Below are 16241 nucleotides of genomic sequence, written 5' to 3'. Positions count from 1 at the left end.
CACTGGCTCAGAAAGGAGTTAACATTCAGCAACAAATATCTTTGATCATTTGCTCAATAAGATAAAATATCCGACGGGTACGGAAGTAAATTTTGAATCTATCCTAAAATTGTTTCTCCTGGACAACTCCTTCCATTGTATGGACGAATTTCCTGTTAAAAACTGGTAGCCAGTAAAGAAAAATTTGGTTTTTCAAGTGGCGCTGTATGAGTAAGACAAAAAAATAATTTGTTCATTAATGTTAACACAAATCATGTTTACGTGTCGTGTAAAATGACTCGCTCCCCATCATTTCATATAAAAGAATAGTTCAAATGATCTATGGAACATATAAATATCTAACTAATATAGATAGAGATTAATTACTGCGTAAATGTTAAGTCGTATAACAGAGGAAAGGCGACAGGATCATGTGGGACAACTGTAAGATTATATGTTGATTGTACGAAAGAAATTACTCTCTTTCAAGCAACAGCTGACTGCAGGTCGCTGTAACAACAAAGCGTTTCAAGCAACTGGAAGTGGAGTCAAGTTACAAGTGGTTAATGTTTTTAAGGGTCGACGAACCATGTTTTATCCTCACGTATTATAACATATCTGGAGGCTAAAGCAGGCAAATGTAGGATGATGCAGACGAGTAGGAAAAGACAAATCTGTAATGTGCTGCTTTACTCAGTCACGGCGATTATGCATCTAGGCGTAACGTTGCAAAACAATATGAAGTGGAATGAAGATGTAAAGAGTGCAACAGGGAAGGTGAATGGTCGAATTCGGTTTAGTGGGAGAGTTTTAGTAAAGTGCGGTTCATCTGTAAAGCAGACCGCGTATATAACACTAGTGTGACCCGTTCTTGAGTACTGTTAGAGTTTTGGAATCAGCACCAGATCGGACTGAAGGAAGACATCAGAACGGTTGAGAGGAGGGATCCTAGATTTGCCACCAGTAGGTTCGATCAGCACACAAGTATTAAGGAGATGCTTCGAGAACTCAAAAGGGAATCACTGGAGGGAAAACTACGTTCTTTTCGAGGAACACTACTGAGAAAATTTAGGGAACTGGCATTTGAAGCTGACTGCAGAACGATTCTGCTACCGACAATTACATTTAGCGTAAGGACCACGGAGATATACGAGAAATTAGAGCTTGTACGGATGCATATAGACAATAGTTTTCCCTCTCTCTCTCTCTCTCTCTCTCTCTCTCTCTCTCTCTCTCTCTCTCCCTCCCTCTTTTCGAGCGGAACAGGAAAGGAAATGCGTGGTAGTGGTACATCGTATCCTCAGACACGTACTTTAAGGTGGGTTGTAGATGACGTACGCAGATGTAGATGAAGAATATGGATTCCGCAAACGAGGATCGAATGAAATCTAGCTCACTTCTTCGCCCGCAACACCCAAAAGGTGATACATACCGACGTCGAAGTTCATACCGTGTTCCTTGACTTCTGTAATCCGTTCATCATAAGAATAAACCAGATGTAAACAAACACAAACGCGATGATTGTTCAGAAGCCGTAGCACACGTATACTGGTGTTGTTACGCTCTTGGAAGTAGGTATTACTTATGTAATAGATATCTTATTACTAAGTTACGTGAAATGAAACTTTAAGATATTAAAATGTGTTAACAGTCATCAAAGTTTTTCTTAATCACGCATTAGCTACGTATTTTTAATTTCAAAAATCGAGTACAGTCTCAGCCTCTGCAGCGTTGTGCTCTGATTGTCGCGCTGTTAATGCGCAGTATGAAAATGGCTGAGGCTACTTTGTTCCGTAGTGAAACACGCGCGTGGAACACGGTTAAAAAGTGCCGAGAAATAGGCTGTTCTTAATGGTTTTCATAAATTTACAGAGATAATTGGCCCTGAAGTTTCCCAGCATTCTATATACTGCAGTTGATAAACAAATCAACACTGGAAATTTAGTGCAATCGGTAGCGCAATTGGATGTGCGGTTATTCGTGCGTTGGTTCAAATCTCCCCAGGATCATTTCTTTTCCTCGTTCAATTTCAGATACATATATCTCGTATTTGTAAAACTCATCATTTTTTTGTGAATAGTGCACGTCTTCTTGTTTCTAATTACATATTGGACGCGAAATTCCTGTTTTCATTTCAAATACAAATTATTAACTATCTATGTTTTATGAAAGACTGTTCATAAAAGTTGTTTAAATTAAGAAAGCATAACAATTTAATTTTTTAAGGCAAAAATAAAAAACCAAATCCTCTTTATGTGGACTATGCCCATCGTTTTATACCACAGAGATAGATGAGTATCGTAGAAACATGAAAAACAATCATTTTCACAGCATCGAGCACATCATACAAACGCTACATTTTTTACATTTGCTACTGTAGCATTACAATATGAACCCAACAGAACTGATCTTGAGCGGCGGGGTTTGGTCCGAGAAGCAACAAGACTGTTAAGCTGCCAGCCGCACTGGAACTAACGCACGCAGCTTTTTCACAAGTCACTGCCGAACGCTGGCGGATTAATAGAACGGCTCGTTATCGAAGTAGCACGCGACACTTCCAGAACTGAAATGTATTTCTCGGATTCGGATAAGAAAGGAGCTAAGAGATTACCAGACGACTGACTGTAAGTAATACCTTCACTGACTTCAATATTTACCTATACTGTGAAATCCTTCGATACCCTCTTACGTTACACAAAGCTTGTGCAGAAAAATTACCCTTTGGTTAAGTCAGAAATTTTCATCAGTCTTGTTTTTAATTACAATAGTACGTTAGCTAATAACGACAATGTGTTGCTTAGCCGTACCAGCTGACCGGCCAGTGCAGTCCAAGTTAAATGCGCCGGTAAAGCTGTTGTCCCGTATTATCGTTAAGTCTATTTGCGCGTAACGCACAATACAAAATGTACTCTTATTATCGTGCTTGACAGTACTCGAGACTGCTTGGCTGCAGTCCCACGTGAAACGGAATATATAGTGCGATGTTTACATCAGGTTCAAATGGCTCTGAGCACTACGGGACTTAACATCTGTGGTCCTAAGTCCCCTAGAACTTAGAACTACTTAAACCTAACTAACCTAAGGACATCACACACATCCATGCCCGAGGCAGGATTCGAACCTGCGACCGTAGCAGTCGCGCGGTTCCTGACTGAGCGCCTAGAACCGCTAGACCACCGCGGCCGGCTGTTTACATAAGGTTTATTCTTATGGTTAACGGATTATAGACGTCGTTCGGTACAATTCCGCACTGGCGCTAAATGATCAAAATACGAGCGTGCGGAATATAAGACTGAAGAGTTTTTAGCAAACAGAAAATAGCATGTCATTCTCAACGGACAAAAATCTTCAAACATAAAGTAACACAAAGGTGCTGTAGGACCATCTAGTTTCACAATGCATATAGAAGACTGGTGGATAATGTGGACAGTGGCACGAGGCTTTTCACGTATGATATAGAGGTATACAGAGAAGTGGGAATGCAAGAAAATTATAGCGAAATGCAGGAACACCTGCAGTGGATCGACGATTGATGCAGGGAAATGGAAAAATGTTGCCCTATGTATATGGCCCTCTGCAGCAACACTCATATATAAAACCAACTGGTGTACTATCCCATATTTAGGAAAGCTATCCCACAAATTGCGCCGGCCGAGGCGGTCGAGCGGTTCTAGGCGCTACAGTCTGGAACCGCGCGACCACTACGGTCGCAGGTTCGAATCCTGCCTCGGGCATGGTTTTGTGTGATGTCCTTAGGTTGGTTAGGTTTAAGTAGTTCTAAGTTCTAGGGGACTGATACCTTAGACGTTAAGTGCCATAGTGCTCAGAGTCATTTGAACCACAAATTGCCATAACCCTCAAATCCTAATTGCCCATCACCCTCCAATCCTGCAGTTACAAAACTTCATTTTTTATAAGTGGCACTACAGCTCATATACTATTCAACAACAAAAACAAAACTGATTTATTTGGTAACAGTGACGCCAAAGAAGCTGGTACACCTGCCCAGTATCGTGCATGGCCTCCCGCGAGCACTCAGAAGTGCCGCAACACGACGTGGCATTGACTCGACTAATCTCTGAAGTAGTGCTGGAGAGAACTGACACTATGAATCCTGCAGGGCTGTCCATAAATCCAAAGGAGTGCGAGGGGATGCAGATCTCTTGTGAACAGCACGTTGCAACGCATTTCACATATGCTCAATAATGTTAATATCTGGGGAGTTTCGTGTCCAGCGGAAGTGTTTAAACTCAGAAGAGTGTTCCTGGAGCCAATTTAAGCAATTCAGGACGTGTGTGGTGTCGCATTGTCAGGCTGGAATTGCCCTTCGGAATGCACAATGGTCTTGAATGGATGCAAATGATCGGACAGGATGCTTACGTACGTGTCACCTGTCAGAGTCGTATCCAGGCGTATCACGGGTCCCATATCACTCCAACTATTCACGCCCCAAACCATTACAGAGCCTCCACCAGCTTCAAATACCCTGCTGACATACAAGTTCGATGGATTCATGAGGTTGCCTCCATACCCGTACACGTCCATTCGCTCAATACAATTTGAAACGAGACTCGTCTGACCAGCGAACATGTTTCTAGTCTTGAACAGTCCAATGTCGGTGTTGACGGGCCCAGGCGAGGCGTAAAGCTTTGTGTCGTGCAGTTTTCAAGGGTACATGAGTGGGTCTTCGGCTCCGAAAGCCCATACCGATGATGTTTCGTTGAATGGTTCGCATGGTGACACTTGTTGATGACCCAGCATTGAAATCTGCAGCAGTTTGCGGAAGGGTTGCACTTCTGTCACGTTGAACGATTCTCTTCAGTTGTCGTTGGTTTCGCTCTTGCAGGATCTTTTTCCGGCCGCAGCGATGTCCGAGATTTGATGTCTTACCGGATTCCTGATATTCACGGTACACTCGTGAAATGGTGGTACGGGAAAATCCCCACTTCATCACTGCCTCCGAGTTGCTGTGTCTCATTGCTCGTGCGCCGACTATAACACCACGTTCAGACTCACTTAAATCTTGGTAATCTGCCGTTGTAGCAGCAATAACCGATCTAACAACTGTGCCAGACACTTGTTGTCTTATATAGGCTCAAAATGGTTCAAATGGCTCTGAGCACTATGCGACTTAACTTCTGAGGTCATCAGTCACCTAGAACTTAGAACTAATTAAACCTAACTAACCTAAGGACATCAACACATCCATGCCCGAGGCAGGATTCGAACCTGCGACCATAGCGGGGGCTCAGTTCCAGACTGTAGCGCCTAGAACCGCACGGCCACTCTGGCCCGCTCATATATAGGCTCTGCCGACCACAGCCACGTATATTGGGGCTATGACAACTACTCTGAATGAACAGGAACGCAGCTGGACATTACATAAGTCAGACTCCACCTTTGTCGAATATCTGCTGAAGGAAGGACATAGGTACCAAGTCCACACGGAACTACTACATATAGTCGACAAAGAAAGAAAACTATGCTTGTTTGAAGCAATTGAGGTAAATAAACATTTAGCTAAAAATCCTCAGCTGGTTCTAAATGATTAATTACAGCTGGACACATCCCCACTTTTAAGCTTCAAGTGATGTAGTCAACAGCCACATCCCCTCAAACCGCCATAATGACAGATATTCCCGCACAAAATTAAAACACAGTACAGTTTTCGATTCTTTACGTCGCTTGCCCCACACACTTGAACAGTATAACTTGCAGTACTGTCATACAGTGTATTTTAATCACGTACTGAGTTTAATATTGACAACTGCATACAATATAATTTTCAATGTAACACACGTTTGTTGCACAACGTAAGTCACTAACGCTCACTCAGAGAGTTTTCACGTCCTCACAGATCGTGACATCAAAAACGTACAACATGTAATACTGTAAGTAAGGTTGCGCATTTTAATTAATGTTTATAATATTGTACGTTGCCAAAAGTTTAATGTAGGATGTTAAAAAACATTTTTGTTGCACGACATAAATGAAGAGTGGCCAGTTTAAAAGTTTGTCAACCACTGTCAAGAACTCACAGATTTTAGCATTACAACCATTTAATCTGTAATATTGTGTAGTTTAATTATTTATTGTTCGTAATATTGTCCATTGAAAGAATTGTAATTTCAACGCGAAGAACCTCGTTTGATGCACGACACTCGATGGAAGTGGATTGTAGTTTCGCTTCCAATGTTCAGTTAACTTAGAAATAGGCTCACTTTCAGACGCTAGTCAGTTGTTTTCTGAAGATGGCCCAATAAGCCGAAAACTAGTTTGAAATAAACAAAAATCAGTAGAAGAGAACAGATTGTGTCTGTTATTCAACCTTAAATAAAGAAAGTCCTGCGTATATATAAAGATTATGCGATTGCAGGACAATAACTGGAAGCAGGTACATCCATGAAATATCTAGGAGTGCAAGACGCAAAGTGGAACGATCACGTAAAACTAATCGCAGGCAGGGCAAATGCCACACTGAGTGTTACTGGAAGAGTCCTCAGGAAGTATAGTCCACCCAGAGAAGAAGTAGCTTACAAAACCCTCGTTCACAAAATACTCGAATATTGCTCGTCAGTCTGGGATCCTTATCAGGTAGGATCGGTAGAGGGCATAGAGAAGATCCAAAGAAGAGCAGCACGTTTTGTTACAGGCTGATGTAGAGAGCGCGAAAGCATCACGGAGAGCTTCAGCCACCTAGAGGTGCAGATACTGCTTACTGTTAACGTTCCGAGAGCTCACGCTCTTAGAAGAGTCAGCCAATATATTGCTTCCTCCTGCGTATTGCTCGCGAAAAGACCACGAGTGTAAAATTAGAGGAGTTCGAGCTGACACGGAGACTTAACCGAGAGCGAACAACTCGCGAATGGGACAGGAAAGTGAGGAAATGACAGTGGTGTACAAAGCACCCTCAGCCACGCACCGCAACGTGGCTTTCGGAGTAATAGGAGATGAAGAATAAACACAACGCAAGCAGGGAGAATGCTGAAAATGTCACTAGTGATTTTGCAGGCTCGGATTGAACCAAAGTGATGACGATAAAGTTAAGGTAATAGTTACCGCAGAAGGATATCTTGGCGAGAGCAGGAGAGGCACACAGCAGGATGTGGACGGTGAAGGCTGCAATCGTGGATGTCCGCATGCTGCTGTGCCGGGGCTTCTAAACGGAGCAGAGCGGACGGCGGCCACGAACTAACTCGTCGCCTGCTTGTCTGCCGAGAGAGTAGCGCGTGCGTTGCAGGTTCCGAAGGAGGTCACGTACTGCATTGTCTCAGGCGTGATGCTGACAGGCAGACGTGCCACAACAAGTCTGGACAACTCTCCACATGCGTTCGCTAGTCGCAGGCCAACCGTGAAATGTCACGAAAAAAAAAAAAAAAAACATTTTACATATTTTTATTTCGTTAACCATAGCAATTCCAATACCGTCAGACTTCATGAAGATTGTAATGATTCCAGTTTCAAAGAAAGCAGGTGCTGACAGCTCTGAATGTTACTAAACTATCAGTTTAATAAGTCATAGTTGCAAAATACTAACACAATTTCTTTACCGAAAAATGAATAAACTGGGAGTAGCCGACATGGGAATGATCAAGGAATGCAGGAACACGCTAGGCAATACTGACCTTACGAAGTCTCTTAGAAGGTAGGCTAAAAAACGGCAAACTTAGGTTTGTGGCATTTGTAGATTTAGAGAAAGCTCTTGACAGTGTTTGCTGAAAGACTCTCTTTGATATTCTGAAGGTAGATAGGGTACAATACAGGTAGCGAAAGACTACAGGTGTTCATAAATTGTACAGAAACCAGACGCAGTTATAAGAGAAGAGGGGCATGAAAGGAAGCATGATTGAGAAGGGAGTGAGACAGGGTTGTAGTCTATCCCCGATGTTATTCAAAATGGTTCAAATGGCTCTGAGCATTATGCGACTTAACTTCTGAGGTCATAAGTCCCCTAGAACTTAGAACTAATTAAAACTAACTAACCTAAGGACATCACACACATCCATGCCCGAGGCAGGATTCGAACCTGCGACCGTAGCGGTCGCTCGGTTCCAGATTGTAGCGCCTAGAACCGCACGGCCACTACGGCCGGCCCCGATGTTATTCAATCCGTACATTGAGCAAGCAGTAAAGGAAACCATAGAAGATTAAGGAGAAGAAATTAAAATTCACGGAAAAGAAATAAAAACTTTGAGGTATGCTAATTACATTCTAACTATGTCACAGACAGCAAACGACGTGGAAGGGCACCTGAACGGAATGGACAGTGTCTTGAAAGATGGGTATAAGATGAACATCAACAAAAGCAAAACAAGGATAACATACTGTATTCAATTTAAATCAGGAGATGCTGCGGGCATTAGGAAACGAGAGGTATTAGGAAACGAAACACGAAAAGTAGTAGACGAGTGAACACGGAATATAATTTTTTTGTTTTTGTGTAGGATCACTTTAATGAAGAAGAAGATTGTGTAATGATGAAAAAATAGATATGTTCCCGTTCCATGTATTGCAATCTTGGACATAATTACGTGTGTGTCCTGTTACGTTAGTTGCTGTTTCCCAGCATTTTTCTGTTCTATTTTTCGCAGATGGCAACAGAGAATTTCCCAAGCCGGTCAGGTACATGAATAAATGATTTTATAAATCTTGGCAGCTGGAAATTTATTAAGTGAACATAATACTACAGATCGCCCCCATGCTGAAGACGTCAGAAGTGTATACAGTACGGGGTGTTCAAAAAGTCTCTCCGCAGTGCCGTATGATTGTTATCCGCGCGTGCCTTATGCCGCACTGAATATACCGAAATAAAACAAGTGAAATACAAGTTATTAATTTAATGAATATTCAATTTTACTTACAAATTTTCACATTAAATATAGAAAGTCTCGCCCCTGTTGTTGAATACACAATTGAATTCGTCTAATCATGTTCCCAAACACAAGTTGTAACATTTCTTCTGTAACAGAAGCAGTGAAAGTGGATATTGCAGTTTTCAGTTCATCGATTGAATTTGCACGGTTTTTATAGACAGTTGCTTTCGCTGCACCCTAGAAGAAAACGTGAGGTGGTGGTAGGTCAGGCGATCGTGGAGGCCAAAGTACCTGTGAAATTATGCGATCACCAAAAACATCAGCAAGCAATGACATTGAGAAGCGAGCTGAATGCGCGGTTTCACCATCTTGTTGAAAATAACCGTTCTTGTTGAAAATAACCGTTCAGTATTTCACTTAACAGAAGTGCTCCTATGAATTGGTTCAGAATCTCTCTGCAGTATCGTTGTGCGTTTATTGTTTCATTGAAAAATATGGGACCCACAATCCGACGTCTGGAAAATGCAATCCAAACTACTATTTTCACAGAATGATGAGGTTCCTCATGAATACACAGTGGATTTGCAGTAATCCACATACGACAATTTTGCGAGTTCATGTACCCGGATATATGAAACCACGCCTCATCAGTGAAAAGCATCTCATTAAGAATATCCCTTCCATTTTGTTGAACGAAATTTTTGAACCATTGACAATAATGCAGTCTCTTGCCATGATCAGAATTTTTCAGTTCTTGCACGACTGTCCCTTTTATGGGAAAAGTTCAAATTTTTTCCTTAAAGCTGTGTGGGCCGTTCCGACACTAACATCGATTTCTTACTGACTTGTTCGGACTCATGGACATTTTATCGGAAATATCGAGTTGTTTATCCTCGGACAAAACGCTAGGACGATCACGTCTCGGCGCATCTGTCACTGTACCCGTACTTCGAAATTTGTTAATCAGATCTGGCACAGTATCGCGATGTGGGAGTGTTGTCTCCGGGAAAATTGAATTAAATATTTGACGAACTGAAACTGTGTATTTCCGGCCAGTCTTTAACACTAGTTCGACTAAAAACACACGTTGTTCAATGGTTAGTATTTTAACAGTGACAAAAACGAAACAAACGAACGTCAACACGTAATGAGCCACACCAAAGATACTACTGACGCTGGAATGTTGTGAGAGTCCACTTAAAGGGAAGTAACCCAGGCAGCCGAACAACCATGCGGCACGCGCGGCCAACAATCATACGGCACTGCGGAGAGACTTTGAACACCCCGTAGATGAGTTTTGCTATTTGGGCAGGAAAATAACTGCTGATGCCCGACGTACAGAAAATTAAAAGTATAGAATGGCAACCTGGAACCGCGCGACCGCTACGGTCGCAGGTTCGAATCCTGCCTCGGGCATGGATGTGTGTGGTGTCCTTAGGTTAGTTAGGTTTAAGTAGTTCTAAGTTCTAGGAGACTGATGACCTCAGAAGTTAAGTCCCAAAGTGCTCAAAGTCATTTGAACCCTTTTTCGTGCAATGGCAATGTCAAGAAAAGAGTTTCTGAAGAACAGAAATTTGTTAACATCGAATATAGATTCAAGCGTTAGAAAGTTTTTTTCTGAAAGTATTTATCTGGAGTGTAGCCATGTGTGGAAGTGAAACATGGACGACAAACAGTTTAGACAAGACGAGAACAGAAGCTTTTGAAATCTGTTGCTACAGAAGAATATTGAAGACTATACGGGTAGACCGTGTAACTAACTAGGAGTTACTAAATAGAGTGGAGTAGACAAGGAATTTATGGCACAACTTGACTAAAACGAGGGACCCGTTGATAAGACACATTCTTAGGTATGAAGCGATCACCAATTTAGTATTTGAGGTAAGTGTGGACGGTAAAAATCGTAGTGGTAATACAAGAGATGAATATAGAAAGCAGGTCCAAAAGGATAAAGGTTGCAGTAGTTATTCAGAGATGAAGCGGCTCGCACAGGATAGATTAGCATGGAGAGCTGTGTCAAACCAGTCCTCGGACTAAAGGCCACAACAACAACAACAACAAAAAGTTTTTCACGGGGACAAAACAAGATAGTTTCGTGTCGCTCAACGGGCTGGTGCGACTACTTTAGCTGGACATAATTTCGGTGCGACCCCAATGTAGCTCAGCAGTCCTACCTTAGAAAGAACATCTACAGTTCAACGTGAAATCTGAACTTTTCCTACTGCCTGTTTTTGAATCTCTGTTATAGTAAAATTATCTTACGGCCCAAAGGTTCCACAGTAATGGTGTTTTTTAAAGTGGAAAAGTAACTATGATTTATAAAATATATAAAACAGAACTACAGAAAGTTAAAACATGTGATAATAAAGACTTACCACATACCTTATAACAAAATTTTATAATAATTTAATGAAAATGTTTTACTGCCCGCCATGAAAGCTGGAATTCTTTAGTGGGCGTTAGAGGCCGTGATAACTATAAGTTCCCCTAGGCAATGTAGCATACCATTTCATTTCAAGCGGATACCCTGACTGAACCTGATAGAATCTAACAATGGTGTGGAAATAAATAGTTGATGAAACTTCCTTGTCGATTAAAACTGTGTGCAGGACTGAGACTCGAACTCGGGACCGAGTTTGAGTCTCTGTCCGGCACGCCGTTTTAATCTGCCAGAAAGTGTCATATCAGCGCACAGTCTGCTGCAGAGTAAATCTTTCATTCTGGAAATATCGTCCAGGCTGTGGCTAAGCCATGTCTCCATAATATCCTTCTTCCAGGAGTGCTAGTTCTGCAAGTTTCGCAGGAGAGCTTCTGTGAAGTTTGGAACGTAGGAGACGAGGTACTGGCGGAAGTAAAACTGTGAAGGTGGGTCGTGAGCCGTGCTTGGGTAGCTCGGTTGGTAGAGCACTTGCCCGCGAAATGCAAAGGTCCCGGGTTCAAGTGTCGTTCCGACACGCCGTTTCAATCTGCCAGGAAGTTTCATATCAGCGCACACTCAGCTGCAGAGTGAAAATTTCATTCTAAATAGTTGATGATAAACTTCATGCTCGAGTACATTTTGTCTGTGAAGGTCATTGTGATCTTTTCTTGTGAAAGTAATACAATAAAGTGATTTCCTCCCTCCTTGCTAAGTCTGTCTGCTAGAAAGTTGTGTTATACCTGTATCTTGAATTCTTGTGTCAAATAATAATGTTATCTGAATTATTTCATCTTTACTTTGTATTACAGTGCTTAATCCTGCATTCCTGTACTCACGAAGCTTTTTGTATATTTTTGTCCTTTTAAATTAGCTGGGAGTAGTCAGTTTGCTGATGCGGCGATCGTGCGCTCTAAGTGGTCTATCATCTCATTTCAACATTTGTAAGTCGAACCTGCAATCTATATTTTTAAACGAAAACCGTTTACTATGATTATTATTAGCGAATTCTCACAGTAAATGAAAGGAGTTGAGGAAATAACTCAATCATCTTTTCTTTAGGTTCTTCATGTTGCTGCAATAGACTTTCCGAGATGGCTTGTTTACGTTCTTCCGACCACTTTGGCCTGTACTGTTTTTGTTTTGATTTCTCTTTTGTAACTTCCTATTTTTCTACTTTTTGTCAGAAGGTGTTTCTATTTAAAATGTTACTTTGTGTTATATTTGCGTTTTTGAGGAACTTTCGTCTTTCGTTCAGTCAGAATATTTAGTTCTTAAGTGATGTCACATAGTCTATTATGCTTTTTGTCAATCGCTTTTCTGCTAGTCCGCGGAGATGACAAGGATTTCACTCTCCTTTCATTAATGTCACTTTCGATTTTTTTAAACTTGTTGTTTTGATTGATTGTGTATGTCTTGCCCCTAAAATTGTCTAATGATCTTCCCTTCCTAATGATTTTTTGATTTTCTAAAGTTCATGTTTTTTGTTAAGTGTCAATGTTTCGCTTGTGCAGAGGACTGCAGGTTTTATAACTGGGCTGTAGCACCGAATTTTTGTCTCTCTTGACACGGATGTTTCGTTGTAGAGGTTTTGGAATAACCGTAATGCCGTATCTTTTGCTATTTGGAGACGCTTTTTCTGTGAGATTTCTTCAAGACCTTAGATTCGACAATTTCTCCGAGATATTTAAAATACGGTACCTTATTGATTTTACCGTATTTTGTTTCACTTTTCTCGAATGAGATCTGTAACCCTACTTTTTCTGGACGTTCTCTAGGTACTAGATTTAGAGCTGTTTTACCAATTATTATTATGCAAACGATTTCTCTGCAATGCCAATTGCCGGCCGGGGTGGCCGAGCGGTTCTAGACGCTTCAGTCTGGAACCGCGCGACCGCTACGGTCGCAGGTTCGAATCCTGCCTCGGGCATGGATGTGTGTGATGTCCTTAGGTTAGTTAGGTTTAAGTAGTTCTAAGTTCTACGGGACTGTGACGTCAGATGTTAAGTCCCGTAGTGCTCAGAGCCATTTGAACCATTTTTGCACTGCCAATTAAGAACAACACGGTTTCTAGTCACCAAGCTCGCGGCATTCCCACGACGACTTCCTGACCTGCAGCTAATTGTTCCACGAGAATAAAACGCAACTAGTTCAACTAGTTTCTGTAAAAAAGAAATACATAAATAAAAAATAAAAAAATTCTCTTTCAGCATCTCTTAGGGTAAGAAAAGAGTTAAAGGACTAGTACCTTCTCCCTACGTTTCGGACTACATGTTTTCTTTCCTTGCTGGCATTGTGGTGTATCCTTTCTTTCTATATCATTTTACTGTCACGAATGAATCGAAAACAGCTACCAATACTAGGGAGAGAAAGGGTTCAGTACGACAGTACAGTGAAGGGAACGAAAAGTTAGATGAAAACTCATTTTTTATGTTAAACCTCTTTTTTTGCCGGAATATTGAGCGTTTCGGACGAAACGTGGTTCATTACTTGGAGACATCATGGTAGTGCCGTCTTAAGACCACTCCATGCCTTGATAAAGGCCGAAATCTTCGTGCCTATGGAACTTTATCTCAGCTGTGCGACTGGATTCGTGATTTCGTGCCTATGGAACTTTATCTCAGCTGTGCGACTGGATTCGTGATTTCCTTGCGTTCCCCAAGGAACTATCATAGGAAATCTAAATGGTTCAAATGGCTCTGAGCACTGTGGGACTTAACATTTGAGGTCATCAGTCCCCTAGACTTAGAACTACTGAAACCTAAGTAACCTAAGGACATCCTACACATCCATACCCGAGGCAGGATTCGAACCTGCGACCGTAGCGGTCGCGCGGTTCCAGACTGTAGCGCCTAGAACCGCTTGGCTTCAACAACCGGCAGAGGCTACTCAGACCGGGTTCTGTCTTTAAGTACTCATAGTGAAGGTGGATTCCAAAGAGAACTGCAATTATTTGTAGTATTGTTAGATATAAGGCTGCATACGTATGACACTGTATGGAGTTAAGGATTAATGCGCAAGTCTCTTTATTTTATTACCTGTTGTGTGATTGCAAGACTGCTAGAAAATTTGCTTCGTGGTAAAACATTTCAAGTGATTGTTGAGAACATATGGGGCAACCAAATGGAAGTGAATAATGGCCTTCTTCAAGTCTCGGTTTAGCTCCTCTGCTCTGGAATGGAGGATACCTAACTTATTAACAATGGGTGACTATTTCCATAAATGGAGGTTCCAGCCTATTTGAACTAAGACAGGGGTCCCCCCACTTCCACATGAACAATAAACTTGCAAATGTGGAACTTAGAAGTACTTTAATTATGTCTCTTTAGCTCGCAATAAAACTCCGAAGTATCTAGGAGTTACTTCAGACAGAACGTTGAGCAATAAGAAGCACCTGACAGGGACAGCTGCAAGGAATAACATCCTACAGAACTATGAGGCACCGTATGGGACTTTTCGACATCTGCATTATGAACAACAGCTTTAGCTCTTGTTTATACAGTAGCACAATACTGCACGCCATCTGGCTTAAGAGCCGCCGAACCAACACAATAATCGAACTGCGAAGCCGTGCTGAAAAGTAACGCCTCAGAATGTTTTATTCTGCTCTCAATATTGGTTGATGTATTTCGTGTGATATATATTAATCAGTCGATTTTTCCACTTCCTTTGCCCCTAGAGAGCTCCGCCTTGTACAGTGTAACGTGACAGTATGCAACGTAAGTATGGCGGTGCGTGAGAGACTCTCAGAAAATTGATTAGAGCTCGTCCCACACATGGCTCACGCGCTCCTTCAGCATGACAATTCCAGATCACAGCCCTGCGGCATTTGCAGCAGTCCGACCGACGTCTTGGTTTCATTGTCGACGATCATCGTCCATACGGTTACGGCCTGGCCCAATTCGAATTTCAACCGTTTTCGAAACTTAAGGGGCTCCGGAAAGGCTCAAAATCATGAAAAGTTCAATTTTTACTTTTTTGCGTTTTCTGAATCTGCAGACTATTACCTTTTAATAGATATATAATTTATTCAATTACGAAGACTACAACTATTTTTAAATTTTTTTTGAAATGTGTTCTACATGGGCGTGACCCACTGTGGCGCTGTTAAACTGCTGTCAAATGGTGTTATTATTAACGTCCGTGTTCATCAGGTACATTTTAGTGATGTGAGATAAAGTATGTGTTGTGCTAACCTGTGATGGTTCAATATATATCGCTGGTGTGATTGTCGATTGTTTCATGTTTATTTACTCTGTCGTTATCTCGAAAATATTCGTAATTAATTCTGTTTCTTGAGTCTCTGTTTTGTTGAACTATAATAATGAGTAAAAGTAAAGTTATTAGAAATCCTCTGAAGGCTTTTAAGAAAAGGAGAAATGTTGGAAAGCCAAAGGTATGTGTTATTACTGTAAACAATAAAGACGATAACCAAGTGAGTGAACCTAACCTCTCAAGTACACCTGCCCATAGCAGTCAAAGTGGGAGCTTTGGTTCAATGAGTGAAAACTATGAATGTTTTATGGGCGAATCGGATGTGAATGAAATATTTGATATGTCGGTTCTCAAAGGAATTTTTTCAAACTGTGTAAGATGTATTCATTGTAGTGAAGTTGGTCTGGAACTCTCCATAATAAAGCACGTAGGACTTGCTAGTGAAATACAACTGAAATGTGATAAGTGTTCGTACATGACCACCTTTTGGAACAGTGTTGCAGTAACTGCAACTGAAGAAAATGGTAGCAAAATCTACGAACACAACATTAGATTTGTTTATTCCTTGCGTTCAGTTGGTAAGGGTGCTACTGCAGGTGCAATTTTCTGTGGCATCATGAATCTTCCAAATCCCCCCAACCAAGTTTACGACCTATAATAAATTAATAGGGCCTAAAGTACAAGATGTCTGTATAGAATCTATGAAGAACGCTGTGGAAGAGGCAGTAATGGAAAATAATGGTAACAGAGATTTGACTGCAGCGTTCGATGGTACCTGGCATAAACGGGGACACACATCTCTTCATGGCGTAGTATCT

The 16241-nt window shown here is 41.5% G+C and overlaps 1 protein-coding gene across 1 annotated transcript in view; it reads right to left on the bottom strand.

The window, feature by feature from the left end:
• The window catches only part of LOC126424911 (NPC intracellular cholesterol transporter 2 homolog a-like), a 96502-nt gene extending 89304 nt beyond the window's left edge, over positions 1-7198 (bottom strand). The window contains exon 1 of the mRNA XM_050087753.1: positions 7039-7198. Coding sequence (XP_049943710.1) covers positions 7039-7120 — 82 coding nt within the window. The 5' untranslated portion in view covers positions 7121-7198. The remainder of the gene's footprint in view (positions 1-7038) is intronic.
• Between the last annotated feature and the right edge of the window lie 9043 nt (positions 7199-16241).

The sequence above is a fragment of the Schistocerca serialis genome, chromosome 10 (assembly GCF_023864345.2).
Source record: "Schistocerca serialis cubense isolate TAMUIC-IGC-003099 chromosome 10, iqSchSeri2.2, whole genome shotgun sequence".
In the NCBI taxonomy this organism is placed as follows: domain Eukaryota; kingdom Metazoa; phylum Arthropoda; class Insecta; order Orthoptera; family Acrididae; genus Schistocerca; species Schistocerca serialis.
The sequence above is the reverse complement of the archived record's forward strand: the minus strand, read 5'-3'. Positions and strand labels throughout refer to the sequence as shown.